At 61.0% G+C, this 14,638-nt stretch overlaps 6 protein-coding genes across 6 annotated transcripts; all 6 read left to right on the top strand.

Moving 5' to 3' along the window:
- Window positions 1-664: 664 nt before the first annotated feature.
- Window positions 665-1,729, top strand: LDBPK_020070 (hypothetical protein, conserved; the record flags this gene model as incomplete). The annotated part of the gene is made up of 1 exon (XM_003857855.1): window positions 665-1,729. One exon carries the CDS (start codon window positions 665-667, stop codon window positions 1,727-1,729), a length of 1,065 nt encoding a protein of 354 aa, XP_003857903.1.
- A 1,319-nt stretch (window positions 1,730-3,048) lies between these two features.
- LDBPK_020060 (hypothetical protein, conserved) lies at window positions 3,049-3,993 on the top strand (the record flags this gene model as incomplete). The annotated part of the gene is made up of 1 exon (XM_003857854.1): window positions 3,049-3,993. One exon carries the CDS (start codon window positions 3,049-3,051, stop codon window positions 3,991-3,993), a length of 945 nt encoding a protein of 314 aa, XP_003857902.1.
- A 1,598-nt stretch (window positions 3,994-5,591) lies between these two features.
- Window positions 5,592-8,573, top strand: LDBPK_020050 (hypothetical protein, conserved; the record flags this gene model as incomplete). The annotated part of the gene is made up of 1 exon (XM_003857853.1): window positions 5,592-8,573. The coding sequence occupies one exon, from the start codon at window positions 5,592-5,594 to the stop codon at window positions 8,571-8,573; it is 2,982 nt and encodes a 993-aa protein (XP_003857901.1).
- A 2,101-nt stretch (window positions 8,574-10,674) lies between these two features.
- On the top strand, window positions 10,675-11,868 carry LDBPK_020040 (hypothetical protein, conserved; the record flags this gene model as incomplete). The annotated part of the gene is made up of 1 exon (XM_003857852.1): window positions 10,675-11,868. One exon carries the CDS (start codon window positions 10,675-10,677, stop codon window positions 11,866-11,868), a length of 1,194 nt encoding a protein of 397 aa, XP_003857900.1.
- Window positions 11,869-12,483: 615 nt separating this feature from the next.
- LDBPK_020030 (hypothetical protein, conserved) lies at window positions 12,484-13,062 on the top strand (the record flags this gene model as incomplete). Its single annotated transcript, XM_003857851.1, has 1 exon — window positions 12,484-13,062. One exon carries the CDS (start codon window positions 12,484-12,486, stop codon window positions 13,060-13,062), a length of 579 nt encoding a protein of 192 aa, XP_003857899.1.
- Window positions 13,063-13,707: 645 nt separating this feature from the next.
- LDBPK_020020 (cytochrome b-domain protein, putative) lies at window positions 13,708-14,364 on the top strand (the record flags this gene model as incomplete). Its single annotated transcript, XM_003857850.1, has 1 exon — window positions 13,708-14,364. One exon carries the CDS (start codon window positions 13,708-13,710, stop codon window positions 14,362-14,364), a length of 657 nt encoding a protein of 218 aa, XP_003857898.1.
- Between the last annotated feature and the right edge of the window lie 274 nt (window positions 14,365-14,638).

Raw genomic sequence — 14,638 nt, 5'->3', positions numbered from 1 at the left:
CTGTGGGCAGGGCGCCTTTCGGCGCATCGACTGTGTGCGCGCCCGCACTCTTCAGCGAAGAATGTGAGATGCGAAACCGCCGGAGGCAAAGAGAAAAGCGGTGAGGCCGAAAGGGCAGGGAAGCAGATGGCGCGTGTGTCCTACGCCTCCCCCGATGGTCAGCGCGACCTCTCCCCCACGCGATGCGACGCTGTGGGTGACGTGCGATAGACGCCCTCTCCCGGCGTTTCCCTGCTGCCGCAACGGGCGCTTTGGTTCTCCATGCAGCCCCCCTCCCGTGAACGGTCGGAGTCGCGCCATGACACCCTTCCACTCATCTCTGCGTGTATGCCACCAGCTGTTGTGCTGCTCCTCGCCTCTGCAGGGAGCATGTGCATCAGCGCAGTGGCAAAGCCACAACGATTCAAGTCGTCTTCTCCGTTCTCTTCCCGACACCTTGTGACGCGCATGCTGTGCCCAGTCCGTACCCCGACGCGACAGAGTCAGCCTCACTTGTTTCTGATTTTCATTCGTGTGTGCGTGCGTGTGTGTGTAGTAGAAAGCTGCGCAGAGGCACCAAGACAGCGTTGCACCACCCACAGCAGTGGTTCGGGGTCCGGTGCCTTGGAGACTTCTGCTCTTCTATTTTTTTCTGTGCAGCACACCCTGTCCGTCCTTCGTGGCAATGCCGGCGAAAACCGGTGGGTTCCGCAAGCTGGCTGAGGAGAAGGCGCTGCTGTCGGACCTTAGCAAAATGTTCCACATAATCAAGGCCGACCACAAGGAGCAGCGGAACGGACGCGAGGCCGTTGCCGCGGCTGCCGCGGCCTCGACAGCAGCTGCAAACGCGGCAAGCGTAAAGGCCCCCAAGAAGACCAAGGCCGATACACGTCGAGGCTCGCGGCGACGCAGCCAACGCGGGGGGTCCGTCTGGATCGTGCTCAAGGGCGGCTTTAACCCGAAGAGTGTGCCCACTGCGGTGCAGACGGAGCAGGTCGACACTCGTGCTAGTGGGCGAGCTCTGCTCTCGGAAAAGCGGCGTGCCGCAGCACTCAAGGAGGCCGAGGCGTATATCGAGAGTGCGTGGCAGCAGGTACAAGAGGCGGAGCTCCTCAACAAGGACGGCACACCGACGGAGGACGGTGACGCCTACCTCGCCGAGCAGTACGCCTTGGCGTCGCGGATGCTTTGCCCTCCTACAACTGGCGCTCATCTCCATCAGCTCGTCGTGAGCCACTGCAACAGCGGTTTGGACGATGTTGTCACCGGGGTGGCACATGGCCAACCCGAGTACACGCTGACCCGAAGCGAATGGGAGGATATCTGCACACGTGAGGCGGCCATTCTTTTCCGCTATTGCACAAGTGCCACGCCCTCCGGGACGGCGGAGGACTACTTCAAGGAGCAACAACAGGCCCGTGAAAACCTCTACCACTTTGCTACGGCGGAGCCGATGACGAAGGCGGGCGATATTGTGCCCACCAAGTGCTTGGTGCGCATTCGTGACAGCCAGCGAGACAAGCACACGTGCATTCTGAGCACTGCCAAGTCTGTGAACTATTTTAAGTCCAACTTCGGACAGGTACTGCGGAAGGAGCTCAGCGCGTCGCGTCTGCCGCGCGGCGGTGCGGCTGACGAGGGGGAGGCGGCCACCAGCACGAATACTGGAAAAGGAAACCATCAAACGACGCCGCAGTCTGGCGTGGCTGCCAACAACTCAAACAACGGCAAAAAGAAGAGGAGGCGCTGAGCTGTGTGCAGATGCAGAGGCGGCCGTCGTTCCGTTTGGGAGGCCGCGCCTGCGCAGCTTTCACGATGGACCTGTGAGGTTGGCATTTAGGCCCCCAACCCACCTCTTTCCCCTCACCAAGCGATGTCGCGGATTGGGCACACTCTGCTGGTACATCTCTTTTCACTCCCCCTTTTCGCATGTGCATGTGTGCGTGTGTGTGTGTGTGTGTGTGTGTGAGGTCCCGGATAGCGAGCCTGACGGCTGGTCGGTGCGTTCGTCTTTGCTCCTCTCTTCCATCGGCGCTTTTCTTATTGGAAGAGGCGTCTTTAGTCGTTCTTGCCACGCGGGGGTGTCTGCAGGCAATGTAGCTCCAGCTGCCGGCTCATGCGGCCTGTTTTCTTCCATCCCCGACATACACACGCACACACACGCACGCCTCCTGTGTTCACTGATGTTGTACGGCGGCTGGGCCGCCTTGTCGTGCTGCTCCCTCATCTGTGGCAGCCGTGCTGCCCTGCGTTGTGTCTTCTGTTTTGACCGTCCGCGTGCGCTCGGCCAGCGGCGTAGCAGATCGCGTTTGTACGGAGTTTGTGTGTGGTGGTGGTGGGGGGCGGCGCCCAATGAAGCCCATAGGCGTTTTGTGTTCTGTCTCTTCGCATGTTATTCTCGTTATATTGGTATTGGTAACTAACTCGTATGGCGGGTGAAAAACGGTGTTGGCGCCGGGCTGCCGCGGCACGGCGCGGCCGCCATTCGCGGGTCGGTGTAGGTGTGCATGGCGCCTATGCTTCGTTTTAATTGGTATTATTCTCTTCCAGCCGTGCCCCCCCTCCCCACACACACCGGCTTGCCCGTTGCGGAGATGCGCACATTGGCGTGGGCACTCGTCAGTCGACGAGTGCCCACCATTCGAAGACGAAAAGCGAAGAGAACTCGCACATATCGTGGGGGGCTCAGAGCCCCCCTCCCTGCTGTCATCCGCTGCCGTAGGGCGGTCGAGCGGGCCACGATGAAGCGCCAGCGCACCTTTCGCAGCGGCGGGACATCAGGGCAGACCAACAGCAAGTGGGGGCCCCAGCGATGGCGTATCCTCATGTCGTCTGACCTTCCCATCCCCCGCACACGCCCTCTCTCGCTATGATCCGCGTCGCCACCACGGCTTCTACAGTAGGCCTATTCTAATAAGCGGATCGGTGGGACGTGGGGCAGTGTACCCACCGTCGAGGCCCTGGCTTTCCTGAGCACTCTTCTGCCTTGTTGACAACCCTTCATCCGTGCTCTTCATGCCTCTCTCTCCACCTTCCTTCCTCCACGTACTCGGAGAACGCGTGGCAAGGATGCCGCCCCCATACGGACAGATGACCCTCCGGTTAGGGCACAGTGGCGCATGCGGCAGTGGTATGCTCCGGACGACTCGGAACGCTGTTCGCAGATGGCTGCCTCTCCAGCCGAGCTGGACAAGGCGGCCGCTAGCCACCTCATCTAGGATTTCGCTCGATTCCTCCCGATGCAAGGCCACCAGCGGCGGTGGCCTGTGGGGAACGCATCCACGGCACTCTCCTGTGCGCACATCTTTCGTGCCAAGTGATATATCATCTGCTGCTGCGCACAAAGCCAAGGACGCACAACTAGGTGAGTCTCCACAACGCTCGGACACCATGAGGGGTCCGGCTGATGCGCCCCCACCAACCAGCTTTACACTAGACCCACCCTTCACCCGTGTCACGGGTGAGGAGGAGCTCTCGCCTGGCCCTTGCGCTTACGTGTGCCGCCGCTGTCGTGCACTTGTTTTCCACAGTGACCGTTTTGCCGACACGAGTCGTGTAGGCTGGCACGCTAGCGGCTGGCCGACGTTCTTGGCCCCCTTAACACCGTCTGCTCTTCGGCTTAGTACGGTACTGCAGAGGTCTGTCATTGCGCGACTCAGCGACACACCACGCGACAGGCCCGTCAGCCACATCTCCGCCGGTCTCACTAGGCCACAACGGACACTTGACATTGCTGTGCCGCCCAACAGCGTCGCTCAACGCGGGCTCTCTGTCGAAGGAGACCTTGTGCGTAAGCGAGGGAACACTATCAGCCTGCAAGAGACACGGACGTGGAGGGAGACGTGCCTGCGGGACGAGAACCATCGCGCTGATCCAGTTTTGGTGCTCGCTGTCTGCAGCGCCTGCGATACCCCCCTGTGCCACGTCACGCAGTCCGCTGCGTTAGGGACGCGGTATGTCTCCACCGCCGCGTGCATCATGGCTGAAGCAGAGGGTGCCACGCCGCGTGAGTGATGCCGCGCACTGTGTGTACAACGCCGCTGCCTGTGCGAGATACAGGCGGTGAGAAAGGTGGTATCCTTACATTCGTTGCTCAAGCACGTTTAGCCCGTTTTCGCTCCGCCCCACAACACGAGGTCCACACGCCGCTCGCCCCTCCCCCCCTCCCCGCACCCGACGCCGTCGGCGGAGCACCGCCTCCGCCCCCAAAACGCTGCCCACACACATCCACCTAGCCGCTCCGCTGGGCGGCCTCACACCCGCTCCCCAATCATGCCGGCCACCACCCCTGGCGCATCCCGCCCCGCCCCATCGCGGGGGCTCAGGCACCCCGCACGAGTGGGCCGTGCGAGGGCCGCGGGTGTGGGCCGCGCTGGCGCGTTGCCCATCATATGGATGGCGCAAGCGTGCTCACCGCCGGCATCTGCTGCGATGGATCGCGTTATCCTCGCCACGTCGCAGGCGCCGGGCCCCATCATGACGAGAGGCGGTTCGGCATGGGCGTGGGATAGGAGGGGGTGGGGGAGTGCACTGGGCCCTGCGATACCGCGCCCTGAGGCGTATGTGTGTCTCGTCCTCGCCATGAGGTGAGGTAGAACGGAAAAGGAAACCGGGGGAGTTCAGCAGGTTTTTCAAACCCTCAGTGCCGCGCATGAAGGCGAACGAGGCACCTGAGAGCTTGTGCGCGCCAACGAGGAGGCGGGAAGAGGCGGAAGGGCCTGCGCCAAAGTTGGGGACAGCGACAGGCGTCGTCAGCGCCAGCGGCTTTCGCCTGAGGTACATCTCCGCATCTCTTCCCCTACTCAGCAATTCGTGCTCGTGCTGCTTTACCGCTAGTGCAGGAGATCGCGGCGTGCGCAGGATGCGCGCAGTGCTTGGTAGTTTGTGGAGCGGTTGCCTGAAGGGGATGGCCGTCCGCTGCGGATCACGTGAGTCTTGTTGGTCGGCTTTTCCACGGTGGCCCAACCGCGCCCTCCGCTCACGGATGCGTTTGATGCACTCTTTGATGTGCTTTCATGTCACGTCTCTCCCTCCCTCCTCGCGCTCGCACACATTTTTTTTTTCCTTCATCGGCTGTTGCGTGAGCGGGAGGACTCATGGCACTCAGTTGACGGTCGCCACCACCACGCCCACCTGTGCCTCTCTCTTTTTCTCTGTGCCGGCTGTGCCCCGCTCGCTTTACAGGGCGGTGCAGCGCTACCCGGAGGACATAACGGTAACAACAAGCGGGCTTGACGGAGGGGGATTCGCTGTGGGCGGAAAGCGGCAGCGCTGGCCTGCACAAACACACCGAAGGCATGCGCCGCTGCCTCTGCCTAACAGGCGCACCACTCCGCGCCCTAGACGTTGCCGCGGTGTTGTTGTGCAGTCTCTCCATCCCACATTGCACAGCATCTACCGCACCAACAGCCCAGCCACAGCCGCAGCCGCAGCGAGAAGCCGCGTGGAGGCATTTCATCGCTGCTTGTCGGCAACTAAACAAATCTTTTTATGAACGGGGATCATCGGCCCAGCATGACGCTAGACCCACCATGAGCACAGCAACTGCAGGGCGAGCCTTCGCGTGTAGCGCGGCTCAGATTGATTTCGACGGCGACGAGGCACTGGCTTTGATGGCGCCGCCAATTGCGCGTCAGGCGTCTGCCGCCGCCTCCAGCGAAGCCCTCATGCGCGAGCTTGGCGTTTTCGAGCGGGCAGAGTACCAAACCGCTGCCAAAACCACAGACATCAAGGAAAGCCCGGGCGCCTCCACCGATAGCGACGATGCAGCGGTGGATTTCATATCGTGGATGGCGACTTCGTCGTGGGTGCTGCGCGTGTGCCAGACGGGTATCCGGGCGCAGGTGCCCAGCTTTGTGATTGTGCGGCACCTCTGGAGGCCGTTTAGCGCTGCGCAAGCGGTGACACGCACACGATCGGGCGCTTCAGAGGACGAGTCGGCTGACGAACCCTTGCGTGCACCAACAATGGAGTGGGCAGCGTCACTGCCCGCGTCGGTCCGTGAGCTTCTACTTTCCCACGAGCTGCAGCGGGTGCACCGTCGCCGCCGCTACATTAATCGCGGCGTTTGCGGAGACGTTGCCGTCTCCACGGAAGAGATCTCGCATGACACTGACAGGACACCTGTGTATGCTCTGAGCGAGATGTGGACGCAGACGGTGCAGGAATCCCGCGCGGTGGTGTTGTGCTGCTGTGCTCCGTGGCTGCTACACTACTCCATGCAAGCAAGCTCCGTCATGGAAAGCAGCGAGGGAGAGTCGTCACTTTCGCATGTCTTGTTCTCGCCGCTGGAGCGGCGGGTACTGGAGGCGGGCATGCGGCTGTGTGCGGTCTGCCAGGCGGAGGACGTGGCGCGGGCGCTGATGGCCGTTTTCATCCGCGGCGTGGACAGCGCCACCAGCGGTGCCTCTGGCCAGAGTAGGACCATCGATGCACTGACAGAGGAGGGGGCGTTCACGGCATGGTATGCTACCGAGGCTGGTACGCTGTACGAGAGCGCGATGATCGCTGCCGCCGCAGCGCGCACTCATGCAGGTCTCTTGGCGTCTTGTACCTACTTTCCAACTAGTGGCGGTTTTGCGTTGGCGTACTCGTATCTTATTCATCGAGGTCTCGCCATGGCGAGGCTCGCCGCAGCGAGCGGCGAGGACAGGGACAACGAAGAGGTGCCTGCTTCGCCGCCATCTGCCAGAGCCAGTCACAGCTGGCTGTCGTCCTTCATGCAGCAACCGAGATGCGCAATGCGCCTGGTGTGCGCGCTCGCCGGCGCCGTTGACGCCAACGCCGACCATTTTGATGTTGTCTTGCAGCTGTACCTGCGCCTGGTGGAGGAGGCAGGCGCGGGGTATAACGCGGACAGCGTGGACGACACCCGTGTGGCCCTCTGCGCCGTCCTCAACGCACTTTCCCGTGTTCCACTCAAGACACAAACGTATCTGGACTTCCTCGAGGATGTTCACCGCCGCACTCTCGTTCACTCCACCATCGACGTCACAGAGCATCCGGACGTGCTCGCGAGCTGCCTGCGCGTGTGCAGCGCCGCGAGGGTGCCGAACCGCGCTGTGACGCTCTTCAACAAGCTATGCGAGCCTTCGTCACGTGCGATTGCTGCAGAGGAGCGCAACGTGGCGGCGGTGCTGCTCAGCACGCCTACTGCGGCGCTGGCCCTGCAGCGGCTCGTGAGCTACATGCACACGAAGCTCCCCGTCACGGCAGACACGGTGCACGCTGCTGCCGCGCATGCTTTGGTTGCGAGCACGGAGCTGGTGTGCTCCGCCTCATCGACTGTGTTTGCTTTCTTTGATCTTCTCGAGCTAAAGGTGGCCGCTCAACACCACGTCACAGGCCGCACCGCTGCCTACTATGCCAACCGTACGCTTTTCCTGCGCCTCTTGACATTGCTTGCAGGGGTGCACGAGCAGCGCTGTGGCGGTGGTGCTGTGCGCGAGGCGCTAGCCACACCAGCCGCAGCGGCGGTGTTTCGACAGTGGGTGGCGTCGGCGGTGGAGCATCAGCCGCGCGCCACTTCTTGGGCCAGCGCTCTGCCTCCCGTTATGGTCGGTGTTCTTCAAGAGCTTGCTCTTGAACTTCACAGAGCAGCTAGAGCCGACTCGCAGGTGGGCAGCGACTCCTTCCCTGCCGTGCCTGCGAGCTCCCTTCTAGCGGCCGTGGAAGAGGTGCTGCAGGCTGCTGCGGGGGACCTTCCAACGTCGGTTCGCCCCATCGGCTCTGTCGATGACGATGCTTCAAAGAACTGCTGCACGCTCTACTGCCTACCTGAATCTCTGCAGTGGCGGCAGGTGCAGGCCGACTGGCAGCTGGAGGAGCAGAAGCGGTTTCTGGAGGGCGTGTCTTCGCTGCTTCAGGCTCCCAACGCAGATGCCACGGCGGCGACGCCATGTCTCCGTTACCAAGACTGGGCGATGCTACGCGACCTGCAGTTGAGGTGCGCGAGGATGACTTCTCAAGAACACCTGGCCGATGCGTGGGCCAATGCCAGGCCGATGCGTGGGCCAAAGCAGCTGCAGCCCTCGGCCTCGACGTCAGCGTCGACATGCACTCCCGGAGGAGTCGCCGCTGACCGTGCCGCGCTCTGTGTGCTGACACCCTTGGCGGAGGTGGAGTGGTGGCTCATGCAAGATTCCGCCTCCCCATCATGCGCCCTGCGCATGAAGACGGCGTCCTTGTCGGAGACCCTCGGGGTGGCGGTGCCTCCTGCTGTCGGCTGCCCGGCACACACGTGGGCCAACGAGCAGGCAGCAGCACATGGCGGTGCACGGCAAAGACGCACGAGAGTCGTGAAGTACTGGCTGCAGCGCTGGGTCGACTCCGTTGAAGACAACCGTGCCTTGCCTTTGCACTCCGTCTTCCGAGTGAGTGTGGTACGGGTACTTCAACAGTCCGTCTCTGCCGCCTTCGTCGCAGAGGAGAAGGCAGACGCCGCGGAGCAGGACGCGGAGCTCGACACGCCCTCGGCGTCATCTGGTGAGCCGAGGAACGCCTCCTCGCCTGATGTGTTTTCCGGGAAAGCCAAGCGATCTGGTGTGGAGACGATGCTCGTCCGGGGCCCCTCCTCCGTCGTCTACAACACGTAGAAGGGGTCGCCAGAGAGACGTCCCGCAGTCTCTCCCTCCTTCTCCGCCCGCCCAAGAGTGTGCGGTGTGCATTCGTGGCAGCGACACCGGTGTTGGCAGAGTGCCGCTTGTCTGCCACACACACACACACACACACACACACACACACGTGTGCACCTTCATGGAGCCTGAAGGCGGCGCCGCGCTTCCGTGAAGAAGCGAAGACACGTTGCCAACATTGTGGCTCCCCTTCTTTGCGGCCTCTAACGGCATCCGTTGCCTCTCTCGCCTGTGCTGTGGGCGTGCGTAAGCTAACCACGTCTAATGGGAACTGCGAACGTTTTGAGATCCCGGAAACCGGTGAGACAGACCGAGCACACGAAGGCGCTTCGCCCCGTCCGCTCAATACGCAGTTCCCCGGTGACCGTCACCCGCGGATGACGGTAGGTGTCGTTCTCACGAAATGGACTGCGGACTCGCCGGAGGTGGACCAGTACTGCCACTCTTGGTTTCAACCATGGTGGCAGCCTTCTGATCGAATCCCATTTTGCGGTATCAAGCCACCCTCCTCACCACCATGTCTTGCCAGCGTGCAACCTCCCACGTCCACCTCCTCCCCGAGGGTCATTATCGGCCTTGGGGCGTCTGCGCGATTCCCTCACCCTCCCACATCTGACTCTCGTCTTGTGTCGATCGTTCTCTTCGCGCACCACTTGCGCATACAGATACGCGACACGCGACAGCGCATCGCATGCTCGAATCGAGCCGAGCAGCCAAGGTCCTAACAACCTCACCGCCCTCGGTCACTCGATCACTAGCGAGGCAACACCATCTACCAAGCCAGATGTAGCCTCTTCTCCTCTCACAGAAGTAGAGAGAGAGAGGATGCGCTGGTGGAGAACGACGACATGCAACGCCACTTCCTCCGTTGCACCCGTGCTGATGTGTGATGTGTAGCGTCCCCGTTCAAACTATGCACCCCTCACCGTACTCTTCTTCTATTCTCACCTATGCACGCTCTCTGTCTCCTCGATGCTCCGTTGCTCCACGAGCTTATACACGCGTTCGATGATGCATCTGTGCAGTGCGTTGTCGCCATCTCCTCCCCGTGCCCTGGGGGAAGCCCTGAAGTCGCTCCGATGCATGGAGTGAAGCTATTCTCTCACGATTCTGTGAGCGTGCCGTCTGCTTCCGTGGAACGTATCTCGCCCATAGCGCTGTAAGGCATGCTGGCATCGGGACTTCATGGATGACGATCTGTGATTCTCATCGTTGTTGATTCTTTTTACCTTCCTTCGTACTCGCCATAGCGCATGCGCGCTCTCTTACAGCTTGCACATCTGCTCGGACGCGGGCCTTTCATCGCTGGTCGTTGCGGTCACCGTGTAGGCACGAAGCCGCAACCACTTTCTTCAAGATTTTTTTTATGTTGCGCTGAACTCATCTCCGCTCATGTGACAACGTGTCCATGCTCCCCCCCCCCACCTCTCCCCTCCCCTCCCCTCCTCCGGTTTACTCCGTGAGACCGGCAATGCTTTTTGCGCGCTGGCTTTCGTGTTTGTGGTGCATCCTCTTCCCTTCACGCTCCCCCTGGGAGCGCGCGCGTGGTGTGGAGGCCGACTGTGCGCACTTTTCTCGCATTCCCTCGAATGAGCAGAATCAATATTACGTGCGCCTGCCACGCTGGCCAGCAGCTACGCCTGCCCGTCTTTGTAACGATACTTTTCATCGAGCTTCTGTTCATATCGTAGTAGCACTGCGGGTGCGTGCTGCCTATGGAAGAACCCATTCACGGGCTCCGTGGTACCTTCTCCTGGCCACAGGCCGCCACTGCCAGTTAGCCGTGTATCCTTGCCCATGGGTCTCCTGCCGCGTGAGCGAGAGCGTGTATGCCCACCCCTCCCGCACTGGCAGAGAGGCAGACGACTGTCTCGCTAGAGCCTGAGCTCTCACCTCGCCGTTCTTTGTCTTCGTGCGTGGCACCACGTTTGCGGTATCCGCGCTTGGGGAGTACAGGCTTGCTGCATCACTGCCTCATTTCACACACACACACACACACACCCACACCCACACCCACATACACACCTACACAGACGCAAGCAAAACACAACACACGGAATTCATGCTGAAGAAGGTGCTGAAGATCAAAGGTGTTGAGAGCCGCACGGCACTCGTCGAGTTTGCCGTCAACAAGCGCGTCAAGTACCTCGAGTACTTGAAGGAGCTGCACAGCGAGGAGGGGACGCTGTGGATGAATACTGTGCACCTCGATCTTCATGAGATAGGCAAATACTTTAACATCGCCGATGCCTGCCTCCCGACCGATCGAGACGGCGTCAGCAAAGAGGGGCTCATTCAGCTGCCTGCTGAGAAGCCAGTGGCAGTTGCGGCAAGTGCGACAGGGGCGCTGGCGTCTTCGAGCAGCAGTGCCTCGGCCGAGCCTGGTGCGACGGGGGCCGACTTCATCAACGTCTCCATCGCCAACGCCCCAGCGGCGATTCGGCAGCGCAGCAGCTCGGCGGCGGACTGGGCGCGGTACTACCTTCCCTGCTACGCCGCGCTTGCCATTTCGCTCTCTGAGATACTTGTCATCCCTATTGGCGGGGAGGAGTTTGTGGAGTGCTTTTACGGGCTGCTGCTGGAGCTAGAGGTTGCGTACGCAAGCGGGGCCGCCTCGAAGGCGCTGGCCCAGCGCAACCTCCGGCAGTTCCGCCAGCACGTGTCGCCAGGTCTCAAGTCACTCTTGCAGACATCGACGGACGCAGAGACACTTGATGCGACGCCGGCGTTTCCGGTGGTGACCACATCATCCGACCTCGACGCGCAGATCAAGTATCTTTTTCTGAACCAGCGACACCTCGAGTACATGGCAGCTTCTCCGTCATATGACGCTGTTATTCCTGCACTGTGCTCCGTCCTCATGCTCGCCTACCGCAAACTCTGCGACTATGAGCTGATGAGAGAGGACGAGTGCGTGCGCCGCATCCTCTCCATCGACAAGCGACTTGAGCGACTCTTCTTCGCCCACGTGAGCCATGAGGTGGGCAAAATAGCAAAACAGAAACTTCTGCGCGAGGCGTACATCCTCTCTACCGGCGCCTTGTTTGCGGACCTCGTCGATGCATCGGGACGCAGTGGCGCCAGCGGTGCTTCTGGCATCGATGGCGGAGCGGACTTTGTTGCGGACTTGCTCATCCAGCAGCAGCAGCGCCGTGGGTCGTCGAGTCCGACAACCGCTGAGAAGAAAGGGTTCGACTCCTCTGACGATGACGAGAACGATGGAACCGTCTGGTTTGGCCCGGAAGAGGACAGGTGAGGAATTTGTTCGTGCGGTGATGGAACCTCTGCTGCCTGCAAAGACATCGCCTCGTGTCTGCGCGCGCGAGAAGCTGCTTTTCAGATTGCGCGCACATGCACGAGTGAGTTTCTCGTATCGGTAATGTGCCTGTTGTGGGTACGCTTCCCATCTCTCCTCTGTCGTATACCGAGAGACGCAAGTGGAGAAAGCAGCAAGCAACGTATGCCTTCATTTCTCTGACTTTCTGCTTCCCCCGGCGCTAGCGGTGGCGGCGGCAACTCACGGCATATTGTGTTCCTGTTGCGAGCGCAAGAATAGCCCTTGGGGCCAATGCGTTCGGATCGGTGTGGATCACGTGAACAACCATATCCTTGCCCTCTATCCCATCCCCCTCCCCCACCTTGCCGCGTGACTTCTCTTTTCTTGTGCCTTTTCATTGCGCGCCCAGAACCGCTTTCCATCCACTGTTGCTGTTCCTGCAGCCCACAAGCGCCTGCGCCGGTGAACACGCATCGCTTTTCCATTCCTAACCACCCCTGTCCCCCCCCCTTTGTGCGTACGTGCACTGTCTCGTTCTCTGCCTCGTGGGTGTGCGCATTTTTCATTTTCCTTCGTACGCCTTCAGCCTGCCCGATGCCGGCCCCGAGCACTGCTGCCGTGCGGGTGCCCTTTTACTACAAGGCTAGCGAGGGCAACGCGGCGGCCGAGGCGCGCGCAGATCGCGTCAGCGCACCTGAAGACGCCGTGTTTATCACAAACGTCTTTATCGAAGTGATCGCCTTCGGGACCCGGTTTTTCTGGGTCCACATCTCGGAGAGCCCCACTAATCAGAGCGTGCCGCAACTTGGGGCCTGCAGCGTCGCTGTTGGACTTCAGCTCAGCGGGGACGGCGGCCGCGTCAGCATCTCCTCATCGCAGTTGATGGAGTTCGAGGCGGCGCGCCAGCAGGACATGCCCGCTGGAACGAACGGCAGCGTGCAATCTACCTTCTCGACGAGCCTCGGCCAGCGACTAGTGCGCGGCATCGCAAAGCAAGTAGGTGCCCAGACGACCGTGTACGTGAACTGTGCCATCGACGGAGAGAGGTGTCTTCCGCTGCTGGGCACGGATGGTGGAAGCGGCTTTGACATGACGTTTCAGTTCGGTGCGCTCGTGTACGAGGAGTCGTACCGGCTGATTGCCCAGCGGTGCGTGTGCGCGTGTGGGGTGTAAACGCGCTGCGTGAAGAGGCAGCGAAAACGAAGGGCCTCGCCATGGGAGGAAACCTTTCTTGACACGCCCACACACACGCACACGTGAGTTTCTGCGCTGCACTCGCGCGCGAAGGACCCCACAGCCTCTTTAAGCCTTTTCGCTATCCGGTGTTGAACCTAACGTGTTGTTTCGCCAGACAGGCGAGGCTCGCTCTCTCTCTCTCTCTCTCACAGAGCGAGCGAGCAGTCCGCCACCCTTCACGTCTTCCGTTGTTTGCTTGGAGGCATCCTTTACCCTTGCATCTGCGCTCTTGGGGAAGACATCGATGCTGCACACCTACCCCCACTCTATTCTTTCGCACCTCTGTACCGTCTCCGTTCCGCACCTTCCGCGACTGCTGCACCCCCCCCCCACTCCGCCTGCCTGCCCACCTCAGCTCACGGAACGCACTTTCCCTTATTTCGTGCATTCGTTGCCTTGCACAGCGAAACACCGAGCGGTGACACCCCCATCCCCCTCTATCCCTTTCTCTCCACAGGCACGCGCGCCAGTAGCCATAAAGCCGCATATGCAGTTTCCCACACCCAGTGATTCGCCTTCCTCGCTTGTTATTCTTTCCATACGTTGTACCCGGCACATTGGCCGAGCCGTTGAGTAGCGCCGATGCCGGCAGTCTACACCAGGGATCAGGTGGCGGAGCACAACAGCAAGGAGAGTGGCTGGCTCATCATCAATAACGGCGTGTACGATGTGAGCGATTTCTACGACGACCACCCTGGAGGTCGCGACATTCTTCTCGCTCACATTGGCACCGATGCCACGGAGGGCTTCGAGGCGGTAAACCACAGCAGAGGAGCCATGCGCAGGCTAGAGAAGCTCAAGGTTGGCGAGCTGCCCGAAAACGAGCGTCGCCGCTACATCACCCTGGAGCAGGTCGCTGCCAAAAAGTCGGCTGCCGGCGCGTGGCTCGTCATCCATAATAAAGTGTACGATGTCACCCCGTTTCTGGACCTGCATCCCGGCGGCCGCGACATCTTGCTCTACAGCGCCGGCGGTGACGCGACGCAGGCCTTCACGGGCAACGGGCACAGCGACACGGCCTATCAAATGATGGGCAAATACGTCGTTGGCGATCTGGAGCCGAGTGAGCGCAAGACGCTCGTCAACCGAAAGGCCACAGGCGCGAAACAGGCAGCTACGACGCAGATGCTTCACGTGAAGAACGAGAACGCATCCCTCCTTCTCCACATTCAGGAGCAGCTGAGGCTGCTCATGGCTCTGGCACTATTCGTCATCGCGGGCGTCTTCCTTCTCAGCTAGAGTGATAACGAAAGGCGGAAGTGCAACGCTGCCCCAGCCACCGGGTGCGCTCGTGCGCACCCCTGAGGCGGTCTGTGAGAGAAGCCGACTGTAGTGCGGCTGCCCAATACTCGGCTGTACACAAACACGCGAAGGGCGGAAGGCATGCAAGCAGCGTGGGTGCGAGAGGAATGGAGGGTGTGAGGGGACTGCGACGAAAGAAAAGATGCGGAGAAGGCCGATAAACAGCAGCAACTCAAAGTAGGCGCCCTTTCATGTCTGCGCGCGTGGCGGT

This window comes from Leishmania donovani, chromosome 2 (genome assembly GCF_000227135.1).
Source record: "Leishmania donovani BPK282A1 complete genome, chromosome 2".
In the NCBI taxonomy this organism is placed as follows: Eukaryota; Euglenozoa; class Kinetoplastea; order Trypanosomatida; family Trypanosomatidae; genus Leishmania; species Leishmania donovani.
This window is presented reverse-complemented; position numbering and strand designations above follow the sequence as displayed.